Source organism: Falco naumanni, chromosome 9 (genome assembly GCF_017639655.2).
Source record: "Falco naumanni isolate bFalNau1 chromosome 9, bFalNau1.pat, whole genome shotgun sequence".
Taxonomy (NCBI): Eukaryota; Metazoa; Chordata; class Aves; order Falconiformes; family Falconidae; genus Falco; species Falco naumanni.
The window spans coordinates 30,436,093-30,460,878 of NC_054062.1; the positions used below are offsets into that span (position 1 = coordinate 30,436,093).

General features: G+C 55.3%; 2 protein-coding genes across 7 annotated transcripts in view; both read right to left on the bottom strand.

The window, feature by feature from the left end:
- Window positions 1-422: 422 nt before the first annotated feature.
- ADAM8 (ADAM metallopeptidase domain 8) lies at window positions 423-17,742 on the bottom strand. Of its 2 annotated transcripts, XM_040607564.1 has the most exons (22): window positions 16,590-17,742; window positions 14,437-14,546; window positions 10,455-10,531; window positions 10,104-10,182; window positions 9,919-9,995; window positions 8,000-8,186; window positions 7,456-7,521; window positions 7,284-7,352; window positions 6,488-6,657; window positions 6,304-6,385; window positions 5,500-5,648; window positions 5,077-5,254; window positions 4,220-4,309; window positions 3,267-3,462; window positions 2,964-3,063; window positions 2,653-2,836; window positions 2,477-2,554; window positions 2,301-2,385; window positions 2,004-2,118; window positions 1,725-1,899; window positions 1,555-1,635; window positions 423-1,349 (listed from the first exon to the last, which is right to left on the bottom strand). In XM_040607564.1, exons 2-22 carry the CDS (start codon window positions 14,488-14,490, stop codon window positions 1,173-1,175), a joined length of 2,469 nt encoding a protein of 822 aa, XP_040463498.1. In that variant the 5' UTR covers window positions 14,491-14,546; window positions 16,590-17,742; the 3' UTR covers window positions 423-1,172. The 2 variants fall into 2 exon arrangements, with proteins under 2 accessions (XP_040463498.1, XP_040463499.1); XM_040607565.1 differs by lacking the exon at window positions 16,590-17,742 and having other exon boundaries at window positions 14,437-14,608.
- Window positions 17,743-19,118: 1,376 nt separating this feature from the next.
- The window catches only part of TUBGCP2 (tubulin gamma complex associated protein 2), a 35,609-nt gene continuing 29,941 nt past the window's right edge, over window positions 19,119-24,786 (bottom strand). For all 5 annotated transcript variants that reach the window (XM_040606618.1, XM_040606621.1, XM_040606619.1 and 2 more), the window contains exon 18: window positions 19,119-19,462. In XM_040606618.1, the coding sequence (XP_040462552.1) occupies window positions 19,357-19,462 (106 nt within the window). In that variant the 3' untranslated portion in view covers window positions 19,119-19,356. The remainder of the gene's footprint in view (window positions 19,463-24,786) is intronic.

The following is a 24,786-nucleotide window of genomic DNA, read 5'->3' on the forward strand; positions in this document are numbered from 1 at the left end:
TCCTAGGGCCACTGTCACTGTAGGTGTGACATGCCCTTAGGTCCCCACCTCAGCCGCCTTGTTGCTCGCAAGCTACCCGTGCAGGAGCATTTCCCAAGCAGGCAGTGCTGCTGGGTGGGAGCAGTGTCCTTAGGGACTGATGTTGCCTGCAAGCATGGATTTTTGTTTTGGACCAAGATGATGGTAGCCAAGCTGGTGGTGGGAGTCACGGCGGCCAGTCTTCGGTCACAGAGCAAGCCTGGGGTCTGTTGGCAGCTGGGAGTCAATGGTACTGTGTGCCAGGGGGGTCACAGGGACTCTGCAGCATCCTGCAGCCCCTGTGGCAGCTTTACTTCGTGTGGTTGGCAGAAATTGTTGCTATTCAGCCCCTGTGGCTCTGGCACAGGATTTGGGAGTTCAGCTCGAGCACTTCTTGCCCCTGGCTCCACCTGTGCCGTATCCACCCTGTGTCCTGGGCAGCTGCCTGCCTGCTGCCACTCTGCTTCTCCCTTCTGCTGAGAGACACCCCGTGACACCACTACCTTCAGTCTTTTATTGGTATAAAAGCATTCAACCTAAATTATATCAAAAAGGGGGAGGCCTGGTTTCACAAGAGGTGGTTCAAAATGGTCACATAATTGTCATAAGTTAGTGGCTGCAGTAAAAAGGCTCCCAGGAAATTCCCTTTCAGGAGAACAGTAACTCAAGTGATAACTTCAGAGATAAAAGCTCCGTGGGGAAGTTAAGCCTGGCTTAGACCTGCCAAAGACCTCCCGTGTGACTGTCCCCAGCCAGGGTGGTGGCCCTGGGGCACGGGCCCCCTGGGTGCAGCGCTCCTGCCTCGGCCCCAGCAGGGAAGGGGCAGGAGGAGCAGGACACGTTCAGGGAGAGAAGGCGGCAGCTCCCAGGGCACAGGAGAGCCTGGGGCTGGCCTCAAAACCAGAGCTGGCATCGTCCCTGCTCCTGGTCTCCCCCTCAAAGCCCCGGGTGATGGCTCTCCCCGGGCCAGCCGTGAGGCTACGAAGTCTGTTAAGGCACAACTCAAATATCCGTAAACACTGGTGCCCTCCCGGGGGAGGGTCCGGTGAGCAATTCAAGTAAGGGTGGAAGCAAGACGGTGGCTCTCCAGCTGTGCCACCTGAGCACCAGAGCCAGCAGCTCCTCAGCCGTGGTGGCAGATGGAGCATCCTTGGTCACCTCCTGGCTGGGGACGGCTTCAGGGCCACCTTCAGGGGGACACCCTGCTGAAAGACTGAGGGAGGTGTCAGCAGGGAGTGAGGGAGTGATGGTCCTGGGGGCCCTTCACCACAGCTCGGCTCCTTGCTCTTCAGTGCCGGGAGAGGCTTGCTGGGTGGCTTTGGCTTCACCTGCTGTGAGGAGAGACCAGAGTCCCTCACCTGGGCACCAGCGAGGGACCCAGAGGTGGGCAGGGGACAGAGGAAGCCCCCCCCAACCCCCACCTCGAGTCAGCTGCCTGGGCCGCCCCACAGCTGTGCCCCACATGTCTGGGGCTGGTCGGGCCAGGGAAAGGCCACCCTGCTCTGAGGCCACGATGGCTTTTGGAGGGGTGGTTACCTGCAGGGGCCATCCTGGAGGGGCTGGAGATGTCATCTGGGGCACCGGTGTCGCTGGAGATGTCATCTGGGGCGCCGGTGGCTGCAGGGTCAGCAAACAGTGGGGCGAGGGGCTGCCTCCCCCCCGCAGCCAGGGCTGCCCCGCGCCAGGGGCCCATCCTGCACCCTTACCTGTGGGGCTGGGCGGCACGGCCTGAGCGGGCGGGCGTCCTGTGGGGCTGCCGTGCTGCTAAGCAGGTTGGGGGGCCCGATGTCACGGTGGGACAGCTGGCGGCGGGGGGGACGCATCCGGCCGCCCTCGCGGAAGAGTGGGTTGGCAAGACCTGCAGCAGGCCCGCTGGGGGTCCTGTGGGGCACAGGGACGGCGTGGGGCTGCGCTGCGTACCCCTCGGGCTCGGCCTGTGCAGCCGTGGCTCAGCCACACCGTGGGGGCGAGGAGAGGGGACTTACCCTTTCTGGAAGAGCTTCGTCCCCCTGCCTCTGAAGAGCACAACGCCACTGCCGAGCGTGATGCCGGCGAGCACCAGCACAGCCAGCGCAGCTGCCAGGGCCACGCTGCTGCTCCCTGCGGAGACCCGGTCAGCGTGGGACAGGCACCCCGGTGTTGGGGGTGCCCCGTGGGGACGGAGCAGCACTTACCGGCACCACAGCAGGGTGCCAGCCCCCTCCTCAGGCTCCCCCCTCCGCCCAGCACCCACACATCAGGCTACGGGAGCCGGCGCTGGCTGTGCACAGCGGGTGCCATACCTGCCACCACCCCTGAAATCTTCTGCTCACAGTAAGGTGCTGCCCAGCCCGGCTCGCAGTGGCACTCCCGCTTGTGGTTGCACACCTGCGACGAGGGAGGACGGCATCAGCATGGTGGGTGCACCACTGCTGGGGCCCCGCAGCTGCCCTGGGCAGGGGATGATCCCACAGCATACCCCATGGTTGTTGCACTTGGCCGAGCAGTTCTTGTTGCCGTAGACCAGGAGGTTCTGGCAGCGTCCGGCGTAGCAGACCTGAGGACAGGGAGCGGGGATCTGAGGCTGCCCTGGGTCCCCGTAGCCAGTTGTCACACACCCCTCTACCACCCCAGCGCGGCAGCCAGCACGCTCACCATCTCCTCTCCGCACTTGGCGCCGGTGGGCACCAGCCTGAGCTTGGCCACCACCTCGTTGGCGTCGTTGCCGGCAATGACCGCCTTGCACTTGAAGCGGCCAAAGAAGAGGGAGTAGGAGCCACCGCCGAGGACGGGGCTGGTGTTGTCGCTCAGGCACAGCAGTGTGCCGCACTTCACATCCCTGCAGGAGAAGCAGCCACGAGCACCAAGCAGCGGGGGTGGCAGCGGGGCTGGGGAGCTTCGCTCAGCCCTGCAGTGCTGTCATCAGGCATGGACACCACCCCCAGAGCTCCCCCCCGGCTCCTTACTTGGGGCTGCAGGGTCGCTTCCCGTACTCGGTGAGGCAGTGGAGGTGAAGGTGCTGCTCGCTGTTGTGCTTAAAGCAGACATCAGGAGCCACCTGGGCCTCTGCGGGAGACACAGGAAGGGTCACGCAGAGCCGAAGCCCGCAGCAAGCTGGCCGTGCTTTGGAGTCAGCAGCCATAGCACCCCATCCAGGGATGCAGGAGGGGACCGCAGCCAAGCCACGCCCTGGCCCAAGGAGCCGGGGCTCCTGGCACGTCACCCAGCGCACGGGGCAAGGAGGGTGGGCAGGGTGGGGGAGCCACTACCTGTGCCCCAGAGTGTGCGGCACTGCTCGCCATGTGAGGGGCAGGCCCCGTTGTAGCAGTAGCCGTTGCCATTCTGGCAGGAGATGCCGTTCTCCTGGAAAACATCCTCTGGGCACTCGGCGCTGAGGCCAGTGCAGTGCTCAGGCAGGTCGCAGTCATTCTTGCTGGCCCGGCAGAGCACACCGGCATCCTTCACCTGCGCAGAAAAGGGGATGTCAGCACTGCCTCGATGCTCTTGCACCCCCAGACCCACGCAGGCACCACAGCCTGACAGCACCCTGGTCTTCAAAACATCTCCTGGCACCCCACAGACCCCCAGACACGGCAGCTTGTGCTGCTCTGGCAGAAAGACATGAGCTACTGCACAGGATGGAGAGACCACCAGGCCTCTTCCCCTAGTGAAGTCTCTCCCTGCGGGCAACACCTTGTGCTTTGCTTTGAGTCTGGACTTGCCCCAGGGTCCTCTTCCAGCCCTGCCTCTTCACATCAAAGCATTGCTTATGCTTGTGTGCAGGAGTCAATGCGTGCAACTCAACTTTCACTTGAACAAATGGAGCAGAAGAGGCAGGTTGGTTTCCTGAATCGGGAATGGGCCACACTGATCTCTTCTGAACATCGCCCAGTTCTTCAACAGCTTTCATCCTGCACCTAACCTAAGACAGCCAGGGGACCTGGGCTACAGGAGGCCAGAAACGGAGGCTGCTTCACCTTCCCAACCGCTTCCCACCCGAGATGCCGACTGTCCGTGCCATGAGAGTGTTAAATGAAAAGCATGATTCCCCCAAACCACTGGGTGCATTTGGCTCTGAGCAGGGTGCTACAGAGGTCCTTCAAGCTCTCCAGCAGGCTATGGGCACACATTGCCTCTACCAGGAAGCTCCACAGGAGCCCAGGGCAGGACTGCATGCACTAGCTCCCTGCCCCGCCAAGCTGGTCCCCGCCGATGGCAGTACCTTGCAGTCCTGGCAGCAGTCCCCCTGGGCACACTCTGCTCCCTCTCTCAGCTGGCAAGTGGTGGCATTGCAGCAGCGGTCGGAGCACTCCTGTGAGACAGGGAAGGACTGAAGCCCTCTCAGAAGCCCCACTGAAAGACCCTTTCCTTCCTTCCCGGGGGGACCCAGTTGCCACATCACCAGGTGCCAGTGGCAGCGTAGCCACCACAGACTGAACCATGGGGCAAAACCACAGCATCATCCCAGGTGTGAACCATCCTTGCTGTCTCTTTAACCCCATGACCAACATGAAACCAAAGGAAGAGATTTTTCAGAAGATGGGGCCTGACCTGGGTCTCTGCTCTTTGGCAGCACCCTTTGCACATCTCCAGGAAGGAGGGAACAGGAGGATCTCTGTGCTCTTTGCATCGGGGGAGCATCCCTTCAGGTCCCGGAGCAGGGCTGTGACCCAGGGATTTATCCCAGAGATATCGCTTGGCTCTTTGCCTCAAGTCTCTTGGGCCACGAGGGATGTGGAAAAGCTTAGCGCAGCTCTTGAAAGGACAACATGCCATGATGTCCCCCTCCTTGGATCAGATCTCCGGAGGATATACTGGGGGGATTTCTGACTTTCCTAGGCATGCTCCTGCTAAAATCACAGCCAGCTACATAAAGGAGGGGCACACATCCAAGTTAACAAATATCCTCTGCAAGTTTGGTTTTTTTTTTTGCAGAAGCATCAGGAACCTAAGGAAGATGAGTCCTGCAAAGCATGATGCCCAGGGAAGAGGCTTGCACAACTTTTTCTGAGTCTGAATGACAGGTCTCAGGTCCCTGCTGCCCACCCCCCTCCCCAGGCTCTCAGAGAGCATCCCTACCTCTGGCGTGCCGCAGTCACACTGCTCTCCCCGCTCCACAAACTGGTTCCCACACACCGGCCCCCCATACAGCTCATCCGCCCTGGGGACGTTCAGCAGGCAGCTGGTCCTGGGGTCCCCGAGGAACTGCCACATGTCCTGCTCGCTGCAGCGGCTGAAGAGCTTGGGGTAAACCACGCTGAAGGGGCACAAAACCAGGCAGTCATGAGCAGAGATGAGAGCCCAAGGGCCCTCACAACACCAGCCCAGGGAGCAGCTGGAGGGCCAGCAGACTCAAAGGCACCAACAGACCTTTGAAGTGCAGCTTCAAGTGGAGTATCCACCCAGACCTGACCATTTCATGGGCTTCACCACATCAGGGCAGTGCCAGAGGACACCTCGAGATATTTGCTGCCCAGAGATATTCCCCTTTCCTTTGCTCACCCAACACTTGCCGCCATGACACAACCTCCATCTGCTTTGGGGACTGGACAGCGGCAGCCAGCAACATCTTCGTCATGAGACATCCCCAGGTTGTGTCCCATCTCATGAGCCATGGTGGATGCAGCACCGATAGGATTTGTGCTGTGGTCCTGTGGGACAAGAAGTGGGGCGTGGTTCAAATGCTCTCCACAGCATCTCCACAGGACCTGCTGGGGCTCTTCAACTGCTCAGTGCCAGGTCTCACTGCTGTCTGAAATTCCTTCCCTGATGCTGCCGTGCCAAGGTAAAGGAAGACTGAAGCTGGACTTGGTCCCATGGGCCCTGAAGACCTCCTGCCTGGGGTCTCAGGGGTGTAAGTGAGCTTACATATACCAGCTACCCTGAAAAGATGCTTTGTGGTGGTTCTGGACAGCCACAGGTCCCATGGCTGACCACTCCTGCTCCAGCCAGGATGGCCAAGGAGCAATTACAAACCAAGTCCCAGCTACCTGACAGGTGGTGGGAGAAGCCCTGCACCCACGGAGCTGCTCTGGGAGGCTCATCTGGGCTCAGGTATATCAGAGCCCTCCACAGGCACCCAGCTGGGTTTCCACAGCTACCCTTCCCCTGTGGCCTTGACACTTCTCTGGGGGTCAGTCACTCAAGGGCCAGAGATGTCAGGGACCAGATCCAGCCCTAAGGCTGCAGAGGGGGAAAGCTGGAGACCAGTGGAGGAGAAACCTGCTCTGGACAATACAACGCAGGGAGCTCAGATCATGGGAGTGCTGCTGCCCTCCTGGCGCATGCCCAGGCAGCAAGACCCACCTGGTTGACACCGCCCGAGTCCCTGGTGCACATCACAAGCTTCTTGGCGAGCCCTACGGTTGTGCCGTGGAAGTCTATGCCCCTGTGGGATTGAGATGCCACTGTGGCTGTGTGGCCTGGGTGGCAGCAGGGCTGCAAGGACAGCGAGGCGGTGCCTGCCCCTGCCTCCTCCCTTAGTCCTTACGTGATCAGCTGGGCATTGTCATGTGGCTTCCTCCGCAGCAGCTCTGCCTCCCGCCAGTGGAGAAAGTTGTCCAGTGTCACCTCTGGGTTGGGACTGACCATGATTTTGTCCTTGTGGCTCCACACCTCCAAGCCAATCAAGGCCACCCGCAGGCGAAGAGGCTGATAAAGCTGAGGTGGGAGACAGCCCAGAGAAAATGCTTGGTTTGGAGCTCCACAAGCAGAAGAAAGGTCCCACCTCCCCTGAAGAACCACAACCAAGCCCAGGACCACACATCACTGGGAATACCACGCCGTAACCCTCTCAATAAATAACACAAGCTGGGGTGACCACACAAGACAGGGTTTACCCCAGGACCTCTGGGCTCCCTCTTGGCCAGTGAAGGCTGAGATGCTGCTCACATGCTGCTGACCAAAGAGTGGGGCTGAAGCAAGGCAAGGAGAAACTCCGCCTTGGTGCACTGCATCCATCACCCTCCCCTTGTTAGCACCTGCTCCAGCTTGAGAGCTTCTGGGGATTATAAAAAATTTCTCCCCCCTTCCCTTACGAGAGAGATGGGAGGCAGCTGTCCTATTCCCCCCAGGACCCAGGGCTGAGCCGCTTGTCCTGTCCACGTCGCACACCCTGTTGGTCAAGGGATTTGGTCACTCTGCAGCAGCCCACCTGCAGGCTTGAGATCGGCTCCTGCTCCATCACCCTCCCCATGCCAATCTCTCCTCCACCACATTCACGCCCATGCTGGCACCATGGGGCATGTCTGGGAGCCAGGAGAGAAGATCCGGTCATCTGGCCTCACCTTGTCGACGTGGTTCACGATTTCCTTCATGCGGTTCTGTACTGTGCGCAAGTCCTTGTGTTTTCGGAACTACAGGAAGGACACAGAGAGATTTCCAGGCTGGCTTCAACCTCTTCGCTGCAGTGGAAGACAGTGAAAACACAGGCACCAGCTTGCCCCCCACCCTGCTTACCTCCTCGTTGTCCACGACCAGGACCAGCTCCACATATCGGGGACCTTTCCGTAACGGAGCTGATTTCTGGAAGGAAAGAGGAAAGTGAGTGCAAAGAGGGACTCAGCTCTGCAGCTTGCCGAGCCCTGCGGTTGACCCTCCTGTGGGATGTGTTGGATCCCGGGGCATCTTCCAACATTATTCAAGGCTGGTAGGTCTTTTAGCTCTGCTTCCTGATGTTACTTTGCTGGGTGTTTCAGACATATTCCAACATACAAGGAAAAACCCAAGCCTGCTACTGGGATGAGGCATGAGACAGGCTTGCAGGCACCACGGAGCTCACAGGGTAGAAAGATGCTCCTGCTAATGGTACAGGACCTGAGGACTTGTTCCCACCAGGAGCTAGGCCACCGGGAACAATCTGTGTTTGGGCACCCAGCCAACAACACACGGGAGAGGAGGATCTCCAAGAGATGCAGTATGGCCCTACTCCTCTCCCGGACTTCACAGGAGCTAGGCTCTTGCAAACTCAGCTACAGGAAGGAGAAGCAATGCAATCCTTAACCCAGCGGTAGAGCTTCATGGCTGCGGGAATTTTTGGTTCATGGTCATATTCCAGGGTGGCACCGGACTCCTGGCACGTGCCGCGCTTCCCCCGCAGGTGAGCTGCTCTGTACACTGCGTGCCAGCCAGCCGCATCCTCCTCCAAGGGCTCCAGCAGGAAGGTGGTTTCATTCACCCGGAAAAACCCACTGCCAAGAGAGACAGCAGGCATCAGGTTGGGGAGGTATCCTGCAGGACACAGACGGACCCCACGCACCCCCACGAGGGCCTGTGATACAAAATATAGCTGCCAAATCCCAGCTAGGAAACCACCCCCCCCTCCATGGTTCCTATGGGCAGCTTGGATGAGCTATGGGCGACCAGCAGGATGTGACAGTCAGGTCCTTCTGGCCACGTGCACGTGAGCACACTCAATGCAAAGTCCCAAGCAGCCCTTGGGCAGTGCATGAAGGTCCACAGCACTGTGCAGAGGTACAGAGTGTAGGAGCACACAGCAACATGAGGGACTCGATGCCTCTTCCCTACAAACCTCGCCTGGCCCAAGAGTACACCAAGGAAATGCTGCAGGATGGAGCTGACCTGAGGCATGACAGGAGCTGGGGAGCAATAGGAAACATGTCCACAGTGTTGGCGTTTGGAGGCTGCAGAAGCACAGGCTGAACAGAAGGAGCATTAGGAGGGCTGGAAACTGGCTTCTGGGCTGGGAGGGAGCAAACTGTGGAGCAGCATCTGTGCCTGGTAGCAAGGGGAGTATCCTGTACTTCGGGCACCAGCAGTGTCCCAGGGCTCAGTAGGAGCTGCCCAGTGCTGCCAGGCCAGGTTTAACACAGCATTATTCCTACTAAGCAGCTCTGGCCTTCAAGATGCTTTCTATAAGGTGCCTTATGTACCCTGTCTGTACTGTCTGTGCCTCCTGTTCTGCCCTTGCACATCTTGTCCTCCTACTATACAAGGATATCAAATCTGCCATGTATGCACAAGCTGCTCAGCATGAGGAGGTGGCTGCCACACGGCTCCAGCAGGCATTTCACCTCTAAATGGGTGTTTGCAGGTCCCTGGGTGCGCCAGGGACCACCCATCCTCCTTACACATCTCCCTGCAAGGGCCCCCTTCCTCTTTGGCTTACTCTTGCAATGTCTGGCTGCCAGCTGATCTTAGAAGAAAGAGAACAGCAGAGTGTGGATCTTGCATGGCAAACTGAACAGCCTTGAATGGAGCTGGTGGCTTGGTTACTCTGCAAGGACGTTTTCTGCTGTTAAATGAAGGTAGACTCAAGGCAGCTTTTGAGGAATGAGCACTAGCGTGGCCAGCAAACAGTGGGTAGAGGGAGACACAGCTGGCCTGATGCTCCATCTGCTTTCATTTTCTTTCGGAAAGGCATTTGGCCATCAGCTCTAGATGCTCAGCATGACAGGGAGGAGATGCTGGCTGCCTGCAGGCCCGTGCATCACCATGAGCACAACTGTGTGTCGCTGGCTGCAGCACTTGGGGTGAGTTTGGCCAGTCTGCCCTGGGAAAAGGGGGTAGATGCAGGACAAGTTGTGCCTTGCTGCCTGGAGAAGGCATTCCTGCCTGGACCTTCTGTCATGCTCGGGTTTCCAGTCTTATCCTGTGCCACAAGCCAACCCCCAGCCAGCAGGAGTAGCTGTAAAACGCGGTGCACCTTTCCTGCTGGGCACCGAGCCAGGGCGGTCAGTGCTCCCACCGCCAGCAGGAAAAGGGATGTCTTCTTCTCTTCCTCAGGGGAAAGCTGAACTCTCCCTCCATCAGCACAGCTCCGGCTGGCCAGAGCTTGGTCACACCGGCTCACCGTTGCACAGCACTGCATCCGCTAGGAGCGGTACCGTGACATGCACCAAGGCCAGGCTCGATGCTGTCCTCTGGCCAGCCACAGTGCCCCAGGGAAGTCAGAGGACCTACCTGAGCCCACCACAGGTGCTGATGCTCGCTGCTGAGTTGGCATGTCCTTGCACGTGGCCCTGATAAAAGCAATGATCCTGCCAGCAAGAGAAAGGAGAGGTGTAAAGGGGGTCTGCACCAGCTGTCAGCATGGAGGGACCCCGTAGGAGTGGGGAAAACCACTCTGCCCAGAGCCAGCCCCATACCTGAATATTTGGCTTCTCTGTGATCTCCGTGCCATCAGCCAAGTAGTGCGTCTCGGTGTAATGCTGTCCCAGAAGCTCCCTGCAGGATGGGGAATGGGGGTCAGCAGTGAACCCAGTTTTGGGGAAGGGATAGAAAGCTTTGGGGATGAGGTCTGGTCAGGTTGGGTACAGTGGGCCCATGACCTCCCCAGATGGGTTCGGCAAGGAGGGAAGAAAATGTGGTATTCTGGGTCTGGGCTGAGGGCTTAGATCACCAGTGCAGCGACACCAGACCCTGGAGAATTGATGTTCACAGCGAGGGTGGGAAGTGAGCTGCCCCCTGGCCATCCCGCCGTGCCCACCCGCACTCACTTGTTCTTCTCCAGCCGCAGGAGGTAGTCCCTGCCTTCAGCACGGACACTGTAGAGGATGTGGTCTGGGTAGATGCTCTGCATGAAAGATAGATGACATCACAGACCCGCCATCACCAAGAGCGAGAGCTACAGAAGAGAGGACAGAGGACCACCTGGCCTCCGTCCTGCCCAGAAAGGGGATGGGGTCTGCATGCACCCCACTAGAAGGCAGCTGCAGGACGGGGAGCCTGGCTGCTCACCCTGGAGGCATCCAGAAAAGACACAGGAAATCAGAAGAGAAAAAAGAAAGCATGTGGGCAATAATGCAAATCCCCGGCACATCCTGAGATAAAGAACAGGTCACCAGCAATGAAACAGAGTCAGCAAAGTCTGATTTCCCGTGTCTGACACATGGCTGCAGATGGCCGTGCCAGAAACTGAGACTTCCTACTCATCAGTCATAGAGCTCCATTTCTGGGGGCTGAGTTCATCGCTCACTCACTCACAGGCTAAACCACAAAGAACCCTGGTTCCCAACAGCTCTCATCAGCAGAGACTTCCTTATCTCTGACCGATCAGATGCCACATCACAGTGAGAGAATGACCTTCTCTTGGTTCTTGTCTGCTATTGAGAGTACGTTTTAGTATCACCATGTGCCAGAGCCCCCAAGCATCACCCTAGTGCAGGTGGAAGGGACCTCAGGGCACCTCAAGTCCAACCTCCAGTCACCATGGCTGGGTCAGGGTGGCTGTGGCTCAGCCCAGCCAAGCCCTGAACCCCCAGGATGGAGATGTCCCTCCAGAAGAAGTGTTTCCCTCTAGGCTGCCTTGTGATCTCCACCTACAGAGGCTGGGCCACAGAGCTCCAGAGGTCCCGTCCCACCAGGGCCACTGAGAAAGATGACTAGCCTTTGCCTAGTGCCCCATATCAGGCTGTACCCCTGGCACCAGCGTACTCCTCAGCCACCGCGGCAGCACAGAGACCTCCCCTGAGGGCACATCCTCATACCTTTACTGGATCCTGGGGTGGTGAGCTGAGCCAAAGGCAAAGCAAGCCTCTCCCGCAGGACCAGCATTCCTCCTGGATGAGGTGAGCGGTCTCTCCCTGGGGAGGATGACAGCACCTGCTGTCATACAATGGCTCAGCACTCCCAGGGAGGTGATCGACAACCTGACAGGAGCTGAAGCTGAGCACGAAGTCCTGCTGACTCATTGCCAGCGGGGCCAGGTGAGTGGGTTTGCCTTTCACTTGGTTGCCCTCAATTCTACCTGGTTTGCATTTCCGATCTGAAGCTGAAGCAGTGGGCTGCCGGCCACGAAACGTCCTCTCCACAGGCTGAGCAGGTTGTGACAAGCCCGCCAGGCAGCCCCAGCTGCAGGCAGGCAATCTGCTGGTGTGTAAGCACACTCATGGGTCTCCTGCAAATTTTTATCTTATGAACAGTGTCTCCCGCTTGACGTGCCCGTCCCATCCCGTGTCCGCCGACAAAGCAATGCTTTGTTATTGTTGGCAGTGCCGGAGCCAGCATAGGTCTTAGGAATTGGCAGGAAAGCACTTGGAAAGGGGATGGTGGGTCAGGGACTGTCTCTTGGAGACAACCACAGGGCAAGTTTAAAAAAAAAAGTCCTGATAAAGCTTCTCTGAATCACCCCCTTCCCTATTAGCATGGGCTTTGCAAGGGCTCCAGATGGAAAGGCTTTGAAAGCACAGGCGGCTCAGCCCTGCCCCTGCCTGAGCCATGCTAACCCCATGACCGTGCTGAGCAAGCAAAGCAGAGCTGTGGCCACAGCACACAGAGAGGAGGGACTTCTTCCATCTGGTCTTATTAAGAGACCCAGAGAGCTTACACAGGATCGGGACGGGATGCCACTGTCCCACCCCCAGCACACGGTATTCCTTCCCTGAATGGTAAGAGGCAACAGGTCTCGCTAGGACAGTAGGGATGGGGCTCATTGCACCGTGCCGTGTATCAGAGGAGCTGCAGCACAAGAGAGGAGGGAAGGGCAGCAGGTCACTGGGCCACCACCACCCCCCTTCGCTTCTGCTCCGTCCAGCCCCACTGCTCGCTCTGCAACAGCCTTGCTGCTTCCTGCAGAGCCCCAGGCTGCGCTGGCAGGAGCTCAGCTGTCTTCACCCAGGCAAAGGACTTGCCCCTTTGCATGAACTGGCTGTGGGATGTGGTGGGGGAGATCAGCAGGGATGCACAAGCACAGGTGTGCTGCAAGAGAAGCTAGTACCTTGCAGTGCAGGGTCTCACATGGGCTGGAAACACACTGCCATTTCAATAGAGTTCTTTGAAATGCTGGAGCATGGGGGTGAGAGAGATGTCACTTCTGCAATCAAGAGCATGTAACCATATTTTTTTTTAAGGTACTTGCTCTTTTTTCATGCTCCTTTCCATGAAGAACCCAGGTTTGCCACATGCCTTGTTGTGTCCCTGCTAAGAAGACCGTGACCTGTGGGAAGGCTGACATCCCAGGAGATCCTGTGTGGCAGGCCCTAAGTCTCCACCCTGTCTTTTGGGGGTGAACATTTTAAGCAAAGCCAGAGGGGAGCTGGTCTGCTTCAAACCTCACCTAGCAGATGCACTGCTGGACCAACCCCATGTGTCCCAGCTGCTCTGACCCAGGAACCATCTCTCAGCCCATGGCCATCCCAGCCACAGACTGCTACTGCAAAGCCACAGGAGGAGCTGGTGCAGAAAACACCCATCCAGTCACCTGTCTCCACTTCAAAGAGGGCCTTGGTGGTGGTCAAGCCACCTCCAAAAGAGAACTTCTTCCCCACCAAGGTTACTGAGCCATCAAACCCAGCTTTTGTCCAAGATGAGGAAAATGGTTTAAAAGGCAGGAGACCTCACACCCTTAACACAGCAATTTAGGAGACCCAAGGACCACCCAATCCAAGTGCCACCTGGTAGACACCACCCATGGCTGTCCCTAAGTACACAGCTCAAGGCAGACATCTTCTCCTGTACCACGGAAAGCAGAGGGACCCCGAGATGGGTGAGCTCCCCTTTCCAGGGGGATCGGTGCAGAGCCACCCGGCGCACCCAGCACAGATGGTGTCTCTAAATAGTCTGAGGAATGTTTATCTCATCTCGTGGACAAGTTTAGGTTTCTAGAGCAGAGAAAACAGATGCTTTTGGGGAGTGTTTTTGAAGCTAGTTTATCAGAAAGGGTTTGAATCACAGATGAATGTGCTGTACAAAGAGTTTACTAGGAAATAAATCTCCCCAGCCCCTCCATCTCATCAGGTGCTAAAATCAGTGCTTTTCAGCCCTAGAAAATGAATCCACATATTTGGCTGAATTTCACTTTAAGGCAATGAGGAAAGCATCTTTGAGGTCAAGGCCATCATCCTATGGATGTCAGCCCCAAGCACTCAAAACTCCTGAGTCAAACCCTATTCCTTTCCCCAAATTACAAGGTTTCCCAAGAAAAATAACACTGGCTTTCTTTCATGTGGATTTCTGAAACTTTCTGATTCTTATTTCCTTGTCCCAAAGGACAAAAAAAAACAACTTCAGCAAACACAGCAAGAAAAGTGCTTACAGCTCAATGAGGCTTTGCAAATCCCTACTTAAGCAAAGACCAGATGTCACAAGATCACTGCAAGGCTGCAAGAGGTGGCACCACTGGGTAATAATGCCTCCAAAGAAAGCATTGGAGAAAGCAGCCCCCACTCTCCGAGAGTCCACCCTCCTATATGCAGTTCCTATTTTGACCCAAAACAGTCCAGGCAAGCTTATCTGATCAATTCCTGCAAGATCTCCACCCTCTGGGACAGAAGCAATGCAAGAGAACATGCACTAGGTCATTCTTCTAGCACAGGGCCAAGGGGGTCTGGCTCTGAGCCCAATGGTGGGCCCAAGGGGGTCTGGCTCTGAGCCCAGTGGTCGGGCAAGGGGCTTTGCTGATTCAACACCCATCCCTGGACTCCCTGCAAGGCAGTGAGGGCAGCTGTGCCAAGGCAGTATTTGGGAGGTGATGCTACTCACCGGTCGCACAGGGAGGTCCCTCTTCCCCCGAGGATCTGTCACCTTGCGTGGCATCGCTGTCTCGTACTTCTCGACGTGGGCAAGGTTCTCCTCCAGCCTGGCAGCAGCACCTGGGAAAGGTCAGAGGGCTTTGAGCCAGGATGCCCATAAACAACAGTCAGGGGACAAGGGAAGTGGCCAACATGAAGGTGCAGGGAAAAGCCAAAGCATGAAGTCCTGGAATACCTGCTGGGAACACAAGAACTCCCTGACAGGCTCCAGGGATGCTCCAGCCCCCCGAGCCCTGGCACTCACAGAGTGCTCAGCAGGACTCCTGTGCAACCAGGTCCCTTCAAGGCTGGAAAACCCTACTGAGACCCTGGGTGTGCAAATAAAGCCGGAGGGTTCCCAGCTTCCCACCTCGATGCCACGGTTTGTGACTTTGCACCTGGCAGCTGCCAGGGGTTGCGTTTTGGAGGATGGCTCGCGTCTGGACTAGCTCAGCCCTCCTCCCATCTTTTTTTCTATGTCAGAAGGGAGACGTTTCTGCGACAAACCCTTTGCCTTCCGCAGGAGCCCCGCAGAGCCGGTGCCACGGCCGTGCCCGCGTGCTGCCGGGGTGAGCCGGGGCCAGCGCGGCGAGGCAGTGGCCGAGCAGGGCTCTCCGGTGCGGGTGCCTGGCAGCCCTCGCCCACGGACCCGAGCAGGAGCCAGCAGCCTCATCACCACCCCCTCGGCCGGCTGAGTCACCGGTCCCCCCGCCAGCACGCCGCAGGCTGCCGATGACAAATTTCCCCTCGCTCGCTGGAGCCTCCTGGCCGAGGCGCCTTTACATAACGGCGGGCACCCCGGCGGGGCGGCGGGACGCAGCGCACCCGAAAGGGTCCCTCTGTCGCGGGGCGGGAGGCCAGCCTGCTCCTCACAGCCCCTTCTCCATCCTCCGCCCTCGAGTGAGCTTGGGGAGGGGGTGCCGGCGATGCCCGCCTAACCGCCCGGTGACCCCGGGGCTCAGCCTGGCAGCCGCAACCCCGCTGAGCTGCGACCCGTCCCAAAGAGCCACCGCACCCCCGGCTCCCACCTCGCGCATCCCTCCTGTGCCGCTTCCCACGCGTCCCCTCAATTCCCGCAAGGAAAAGCATTCCCCCTGCCCCGCCCCACGGCTGAAGACCCCCGAGGAGCCGGGCTTTTGCCCCCACCCCAAAACTTCTCGTCCGTCCCGTCGGCGGAGCGCAGCTGCCCGCGGGCTGCCCGCCCTGCTCGGGCCCGCGCTCCCCTCGCTCACCGTGGGGCAGCGGCAGCAGCAGCAGCAGCGGCAGCAGCGGCGGCAGCAGGAGCCGGCGGCGCAGGGCGAGCGCCGGGGCCATGGCTCGGAGGTGCCCGCGGTGCCAGCCCCAACGCCGCCGCGCCGGCAGCCCCCGCCCGCCGTGACTCACCGCCACTCCCGGGACGGGGCGGGACGGGGCCGCCCCCCGCGGGGGGACCCGTGCGGAGCGGGGCTGGGAGGGGCGGCCCCGGGCGGGCGGCGGGGACGGCCTGGGGGGTACCTGGGGGTGCTTGTGAGGGATCGGGGAGGGTCCCCAGACCGTCGGGGCATGTCCCAGGGCACTGCAGGGGCCCGCAGGGCACGGGGGTGGCAGGGGGCACCTGGCGCTGAGCTGCTACAGGGGGCGGCGGGGCTGCGAGTGTCCCGTGGGGTGCGGAAAAGGTGTCCATGGGGCGCTGGAGGTGTCCGCCAGGCTCTAAGGTGGCAGAGGGGCTGGAGGGGCCGAGGACATCGAGCAGTGTCCATCGGACATGAAGGGGGTGGCTGTGGGGCGCCGGGGTGGCCCCAAGGCGACGCCAGAGCTGAAGGTGGCTGAAGTACCCGAGGGCAGCAGTGGGCCTGGGGAGGGGCTGGGGGGTGTCGGTGGGGCATCGGAACGATGGAGCACTGAAATGATGGAGGGGCTGGGATCACCACCGGGGGGTGAGCCATCGGGGGAACCATGGGACATCAGGGCGTATCAGGGGGGCGTTGGGACCCTCCCTGATCCCAAAGGATCAAAGGGGCTGGGACCACCACGTGGGGCTGAGCTGGGAGGTGCGCTGTACCCTCCCCTCTGCCACGAGGCTGGCTGCTGCCTGCCCCTTGTTCACAGAACCTCCCAAGTTGGAAGGGACCTCTGAGGACCTACCTGTCACAGGGAGGACAGCCTGGATGAGATTATCATGCACCCTGTCCAGTCACATCCTGAAACCCTCTACGATGTCCCTGGAGAGGTTCTTCCAGTGAGCGATTGTTCTCACCGTAACTTATTTCTTACATTCAGATGAAACCTCTCCTGGTGCAACCCATTGCCCCTTGCCTTCTCCATGTGGTAACCTGCGAAGAGAGAACCTCCTCCTGCAAACAGGTATTTTATATTTCTTGGTGTTTCAGGCCAGGCCCAGCCAGGACACGTCACACTTAACAAAAGAGGGGATCAGATGCCAAATCTGGCTGTTGCAGAGCTCCATCACCAGGGACAGGCTTCCTCCAAAATGGCACAGAAACCACCGTAGCCTAGGGCTGCTCCAACGTCTTCCCTCTTTCTCCCTGCAGCTTTTCTGTAATTCCCTGCTAAATAGTCAAGGTGGTTAAAAACCCAATAAATATTAAAGCTCTGTGCTTTCACCCTTGACACTTCCAGGCACGTCTGTTGATAACTACCTAAACATTTCCAGTGGCACTGTCCCCACCATGACATAACCCTTGCGACGCGTGCAGAGATGAACAGGCTTTGAACATGCCACTGACCAACCCAGATCACCCGGCTTGCCAGGGAGACACAGAGCAGCCACACCACAGCTCTGGGCGAGGAGGTACCAGACGGCCGTGCCCTGGGACAGGGGGCTGCTGGATTCAGGCACAGGACCTTTTCTCACCCCTCTCCTAGCACCTCCCAGCTTCTGGTGAGGGGAGAAGACACATCCACCTCCTGCTCGGGGCTGGCAGTAGGCATCTGGCCTAGGTCTGCTCTCGGAGAGGAGTGGGTAGATCTGGGCGGAGATCTCTCTGAGCACCCCAAGCCTTTAAACTGCTCAGCCAATCAGGCATCCAACATGTGGGCCACTATTTTTGGGTAACTGAAGTTACCTATCAGTGTATTCTCATGCAAACAGCAGGAACCAAAGGCTGGTAGGACACTGCTCCACCAGCATCCCCACCTCTGCCTGGGGCAGGCACAGTGAGGGGGCAGCATCCAGCCAGTGGGCTGCTGGTACATGGTGCAACAAGCAGGGGGGACCCAAACCCAGGGTGTAGGTGACCTGGGGGCTTTCTCACCTGGGTGTGGACCTGCTGGTCACAGGGAGCAGCACGGGATCTCAGAAGTGGAGCGCCCACATCTCCCGCAGGGAGGTGTGCGAGGAGGAGAGCCCCGCTCCTAGGAGATGGGTGCCTTCCCCTGCTAAAAGCTGAGGGGTGCACATAACCATCCGCACGCGTGCGCGTGCAGGTGTGAGTGGGACTCCTTGGGATTACTCATAGATGGGTGCTTAGAAATTTGCAGTCAATTTTAAAAATTAGGATTTCAGAAATATCTATTACTTCTGCTGAGACTCAATGCTTGCTAGTTAATTATGTGTTATTAATCTATAAATGGCTTCAATCCTGATTTAAATGCATGAACAGAGTTTTTTCCTGCAACAGCTGCCACGCTGCTCATTGGTGTAACAAATACATGCGACCAACAGCGATAAACTGAGGTGCCAGGGGAATCTCTCAAGCCTGACATGCTGGGCAGTGAGAGGCAAGCAGGCTCCTTCCAGGGTCCTGGGCCCTTCCACCTCTCCACCCTGGGGGCTAAAGGGACAGGCTGTGAAGTCTGTAGATCCACAGAAACTGAACAGAAATTGCAGGTCAGCTTCTCCATTACCTCCCTGGACTGAGAGGCCAGCTCAGTGGGCAAACAGGCAACTTCCCATCCCCATGAACTGCAGAAGTCCTTTCCCTGAAGAGCCAGATGATGCTGGCTGAGGTCTTGGTCCTAAACCTCAACCTTCATATGAACAAATTCAGTCCTCCAGACCCAGGACGGGTGGTCTCCATCCTCTCCTTCGGTCTCTCTCCCTCTACCAAACTGGACGACCCGCTTTAGGCCACCAGAGCGAAGAGAACCTGGCTATTCCCTCCTAACACACTCTTGGAAGGACCTTGCAAAGGAGGAGGTGAGGAGAGGAAGGGCAGGTAAATAACAGGAGCGCTCAGCTCTGTATCCACAGCCCTCTCATCTCTCCCCCTCATTCCCACACTTGCCACTGGGGCCTCTGGGTCTCTAGCATGTGTCTTGGTTACCACTTCTTCCCAGGAGACACCTCTCTTCCGCCCTCTACCACATCCACTCTCAAACTGGCTCAAGCAATTTTTATGGCTGCACAAATCTGCAAGATACTCTGGAAGTCCTCTGCTGAGGACTTGGTCAATAAGACATGAACATCATGCTCATCAGCTGTGACCCCCCCATCTCATCGGTCAGAGCAGCTGATCAGCTTCATTCCAGCAATGGCCCAGTTAGGCTCTCCTCCCAAAATAATGCTGCACAGCAGCTGAGCCAGATCTCTGAGCGCCAACCAAAATTTCATCACCTAAAAGACTAATTTGCACCCCCAGTTCTGCCGACAAAATAACTCTGTTTTTCTTTTAAATTTCTTTTACAACACACAAATACATAATTTTACAATGTAATTTAAAAAAAAAAAAAAAAAAAAAATAAGGACTCAAAAGCCTCTCAGAAGAGAAAATCAATTACATACATTTCAGGAGATTGAGCACTCCCCTATCTCTCTGGGACAACCCTTACAGTTTGTTTCAGCTCACACAGCGCACGTAGCAGGTTGAGTACTCCTAGCTTGCAGTGAGTGAGTGCCCGGTTCTCTGCTGGTGCAGAAGAGGCGGTGGCTGAGAGGGGCAGCAGCAGGGCTTCACTGGGCCGGTACAGTCAGGCGGGGAAGCAGGGGAGCCGCCTTCCGGCTGCGCTCCGCAGACATGTGCTCCAAGCGCTCTGTGTAGAACCCGTTGAAGTCCAACCTGAGAGACGAAAAACCAGCAGTTTTATTAGCCCACTGGCAGCCCAATGCTGCCCAAGAGCGGCACGCAGCAAGCCAAACCCAAGGGCCCCCAAAGGCTTGGTGCTGCAGCACACGTGTTCATCGAGGTGCTCACAGGCAGCAAGGGGATCCAAAAATATATAAACTCTTTCACAGGGTCAGATGAATTTTAGGATAAAGTTGGTTGAAATGAGGGGTGTGAAGCAAGTCAGTGCAAGTCTCGCTGCAGGAGGAAGCAGAGGATGCGTGCTTGTGCAGCAAGGGGGGCTGTGTGGCAGCACAGACCTCTCAAGCAGCTGTATTCCTGCTGCACACAGCCTTGGTCTTACCCAGCCATGGCCCCTGGAGGAGAAACCTCTCCCTGGGCATCAGCTGAATGTGGCCACATCACAGAGCATCCCGAACTGCCACCTCCACATGGAACTGCCCCAGGCTAGGCAGACACAGTGGCTTGTTCAGAGTGAAACAGGGATACCTGCACTGTGCCACAGGTGTTGGTGACACCTCTTCTGTGCTCGTCCCCTGACAACAGGCTAAATTTCACCTATTCTTTACAGGTGTATAAAATACATCAGGAAGGACCAGTTGCAAAGAGCTTCTACTCCAGAGCCATAGCTTGACCACACAACCCTGGAGACACGTTACTCGTGGATAAGGCACCAGGGGTGAGGGCTCCTCAGTCTCTGTACCTTCCCAGCCACTTCCCACCACTCCTTAATACCAGAGTTCACCACCACTGAACTCTGGTATTAATTTCCATACGACACCCACCACATTACCCACTGTAACTAACCATGAAATGTTGCAGTTTCTATTACCACCACCTCCTTGCTAACACAAGTATGCTTCAAATAGATTCACAGTTCAAGAAGACTAGTAACTGGCTGGAAGATGCTCAGCCAAAATCACAGGTATGGCTGATACCTGTAAACGCCTCTCCAAAGCAGGCAATGTGAGCAATATCACAATCCTGTCTCCTTGATAATCCAAAATGATGCCATAAAACCACCCAGCTCCATGCCTGCCGTGACCTTCCTTAGGCAGTTCTCTGCACTACAAAGCCAACAAAGACACGTGCAGCTCTTAAAAACGTGTGCTTTGGAGCACTAAGCAACAGTTGATACAAGCCTGTGAATCACACAAAAGTTACTCTCTACATGTCTCAATTTAAGTTGCTCCAATACTAAATGAATGGGCACAATATTTGAGTTTCATGTTGCTTAACAACCTTACACAAATGGCAACAAATTGTTCTTGACATTTTTTGGTGACTGCAGAAAAGAGAGCCTCGACAGATGGAATTTATCTGTTGCTCTCTCCTGGTTGCAAAGCTTACATCTCTTTCATCCTTAAGAGTGGTACAAAGGAAACCTGACACTGAGGCGGGCATATCTACCAAACTTTGATTCAAATATAAGGCCAGGACTCATTTACATCCTTACTTTGAGGATCTGTTCCATTTCTAAAGTTGCTTTATTCCAAACTTCTTAAATTACAGATTTTTATTTGCTTTCCTTTCACCTGTGTTTTTAGGGTTAAAGGAACTTGGATAACTATCTCTTAAGAACTTGCATAGATAGCGCTTCCTCAAACTCTGCTTATGCTTCAGTTTCTTGTTTTGTGGCTGAAACTTCTTACTCACTGCGGTTTGCATCACTTCATGTGCCCTACCAGTCTTAACTTTAAACTCAGTCAATCGCTGTTTCCTCCAAAGCAGTAAAGGAAGTACATCTGATGAATGCTCACACCACTTGATGGCTAAAATTTTTAAGTATTTGGAATTAAGTAATCCTTCTGACTAAGTCCTCTATGCTGTAATTCTCCTTTTCACTACTGGGATGTGAAAGAACGACTCTCAAGATTTTCTGCAGTTGCCAACCATCTGTCAGCACTGCTGCAGGTGAAGCCAAGGGACCTGAGCATCTTGACCACACAACATGCTGTTAGAGTTGTGATGTTAGATGTGAGCTTCCCCACTTTGAGGGAAACCCTCTGGATCTCAGTCTTCTGTTGCTTGCTGCTACAAATACAATGGTTGTGCCTCAGTTACTCAGTACTGTAAACTGAATAAATACTAACCATGATTAAACAAATAACCCTTTTATCGTAATTCTGGTATTCTGCTTTTATTTTGTTATTTTACATGCTGACTATCACCCTTGAAAAGCAGTCATACAAAAAGGTTTACAAGAAAAGACCAGTATGTCTTATAAACTCTCCCATCTCTGTCAAATATGTTATTTCAGACAGCAACTGTCTCCGCTCTGGTTCTTGGGTTCCTGTTGCCATAGAGTCCAGGACTCAATTCAATAATCTCTACAGACTGAGTGAGAGCTAAATGTCACGTCTGGGCATTAATTGTGGGACTTCCACACTTTACAACATTACAACATGAGCAGCCTGTAGAAACGGGAAGGCATGTTCTGTTGCACGGCCTGCTAACATACAGCATTTCAGTTAAGGAAACAGGGACATGTGGTCTGTCAGTAAAGGTCCAGCTATGTCCAACATCTTGATGAAGGCTCAAGTGGTCCCAGATGGTCCAAACTGGGGGACTTGATAGTGATGACAGTCCTGATGGCATGAAGACCCAGTATTTCCTCTGTAGCCCTTGAACAGAACCGGGGCATGGGAACACCAGGGGGCAAGGAGTCAGACCCTCTCCTGGAACAGCTGGTTGCAGCTTAGGTCGCTGTTCTCAATGCAAACTGCTAACAGAAGCATTTTGTTTTCTCACAACCTACCTGAATCACCATACTTCTCGTTTCTCCTGAAACAAGAAGTAGTCATTGTAAGAACAAACATCTCCGTATTTGGAAGCACTGGCTCTAGAGCTTCCACAACTCACAAGTCACCTCCCACCACAGCAAACACTCATGTGCAGCCTGTGAAACACAAAGGCATCTGGTGGAGGACAGCCCATGGCCGTGGCACCAGGGACCCACAACTGAACAAGATACACAGCCAGTCTCCATGGTGCAGCACCAGCTTGTCCCCCCATCCTGGCAGATGCATAAAGCTGACACAGGGGTGGGGAGGCAATGATACAAGAGGTGAACCTCTGATGCTAACGGTAGGAGCAATGCTGGAAGCAGGACACCACCTGAGCTACTGCCAGAAAAGGCTTTACATAAGTGTCTGGCATCACACATGATGGAAGGCCGTTGCATGATGTAAAGACTGGTCAAGGACTTGACACCGTTGACTTCCCGAGTAAGCTTAGAACCAACTTGGACTGAGCTGGGTGATACCACCCGTGGGACAGTCTCCACATGTTCTTTGCAAAACTCAAGGATTGTGGGGTCACTATGCTCTTCTATTAAAAGAGCAGGCAACTTGGTCTTCAACACTGTATCGGCCATGCCCTGTGTGGCTTGCAATGATATCCAAGTGGCTGGATCATGGAGTTAGGTGCCACCAAGATCTCCTGGATGGAGCATCATAAAAAAGCCCATCAGTTAGAACCTGGAACTGGTAATGATAAAAATGTAAGCACTTGATAAAGAAGGAGGCAGAGCTGGAGCACTGAGGGGGAGTAAATGTTCTTGCCTGGATGACTCAACTGCTTGTGGTCTCAGTCCTTGAATCTAGCCTGACTGGATACGGCTGTGACACCTAGAGGTGATGGCAGCAAGGGGATCGCAAGAGTTTAACCTCTTTGGCCTATCAATTTTTCTACAGATGGATCCTGCCTGCAATCTACATCAGTCCAATGATGATAAACAGCGATGCCCAGGCATATGAAGGTTGATATAAAACATTCAGAAGGCCTTGATAAGCTGCACCATCATTTCCTAGAAGGATTTGCAGAGACTTGGCTGTCCTGGTTAGTCCTGAAAGGAACAGCAATCACTTGTACAGCTGGGGCCTCCACTCACAGCAACCAAAAAAGTCTCTGATGAATTTCCAAGATGAGAAGCTGACCTCTGACTCTGGTCACTTCAGAGATGGAGTGAATCAGCGTTATTAGGACTGTGGAGAAGAGGCCCTCACCTACCTTCCCATTCCAGAGACTGAGTAGCAGCCAACCAGGGCAGTTCTGGTGGTAGAAACATAAGCTCCTACCCTGACAAGGAATGGAAGCAGGAGAGTTCAGACTAGCAAGCAGTCCTGTGGTACGGCATTTCCTTTCAGATGCCTGTAAGTATCCCTGTCCTCCTTAAATAAGGAGCATAATCCTACAAGGAAGAAGACATGTAATTCTCTACAGTGTTGTGGGAGCTGGTGGGCTAGCCTTCACTCCTGGAAGCACCCATGGTAACAGGCATAACAGGTTTTAGTCTTCAACCTTGGCCTCAGCTGAGTGACCACATCTCAGATAGAGCAGCAGATGCTAACACAGGAGACCAGGGTAGTTGCTGGTCAAGAAGTTCTCAGAAGTAAAGGACAACTGGAAGGCCCAGCCTCCTGCTGGAATACTTCACAAAACTGTTCACAAAGGTTGGTACCAGGAATCCTGGACAGCCTTGTCAGATGCTGTTAGAAAAGGACAATGAAAGCTTCAAGAGACACAGCATGAGGAGGGGACAACAACCTGCTTCAAAAAAAAAAACCATTCCCAAAACCTTTTCTGTTTCCAGGTGCAGCAGATCTCAACAGAGGTGTAAGGCTTATCAGCCAGCCATAAAAGACATCTGTTACAGAAGGGCAGTGAACAGAACTTAATGGGGTCACAGGTTAATATTCTTACAGTTTTCCTGAAGATTACATTAAAGGATGAGAATGACCCAGTTCACTAAGACCAAACAAAGCAGTGGAGCAGTTAAGACTATACTTAAACAAAACAAAACAGGGGACGAAGCACAGTTAGGAGAAAGCTCCAAGTGCCCTTTAGTTTTATGTGGTTAAAAAGAACTACATAAGGATCTACTCTGTTCCGTACTAAATATCAAAGGGGTTGGGGCACGAACGCCCTTTATCAGTTATCAGACAAATTTATGAACAAAATTGCACATCACTGCCAACTGATTCTAGCATATCTATCACTGAAAAACATCACAACTTAAGTAGGGAGTACTCCTTGGTAAACCAAGGGCTTTCCTCAGATAAAGATGAAAGGAAACAATCAACATCTAAAAATGACCTTAATTTCTGGCTAGTCCTGCAAGAGCTGTTTATAATTGCTTACATGAAAATAAGGCTACATACCAGCTTACGGACAGGATGAAGAAACGAATGGATGTTTAGGATGGCTGTTTTCTGTGCCCTAGCTGACAGCAATAACAAAGAAGGTAAGACTCAAGCGGTTTAGGCTCACACACACTGCAACAATGCAAATGTATCTATGAAACGTACAAACATAGA

Coding starts and splice junctions, on each gene's coding strand:
- ADAM8 (XM_040607564.1), bottom strand. CDS start 14,490: ATGCCACGCAAGGTGACAGATCCTCGGGGGAAGAGGGACCTCCCTGTG. Junction 10,183..10,454: donor CTGCGGCTGGAGAAGAACAA/GTGAGTGCGGGT, acceptor CCCATCCTGCAG/GGAGCTTCTGGGACAGCATT. Junction 3,463..4,219: donor ACTGCTGCCAGGACTGCAAG/GTACTGCCATCG, acceptor TTTTCTGCGCAG/GTGAAGGATGCCGGTGTGCT.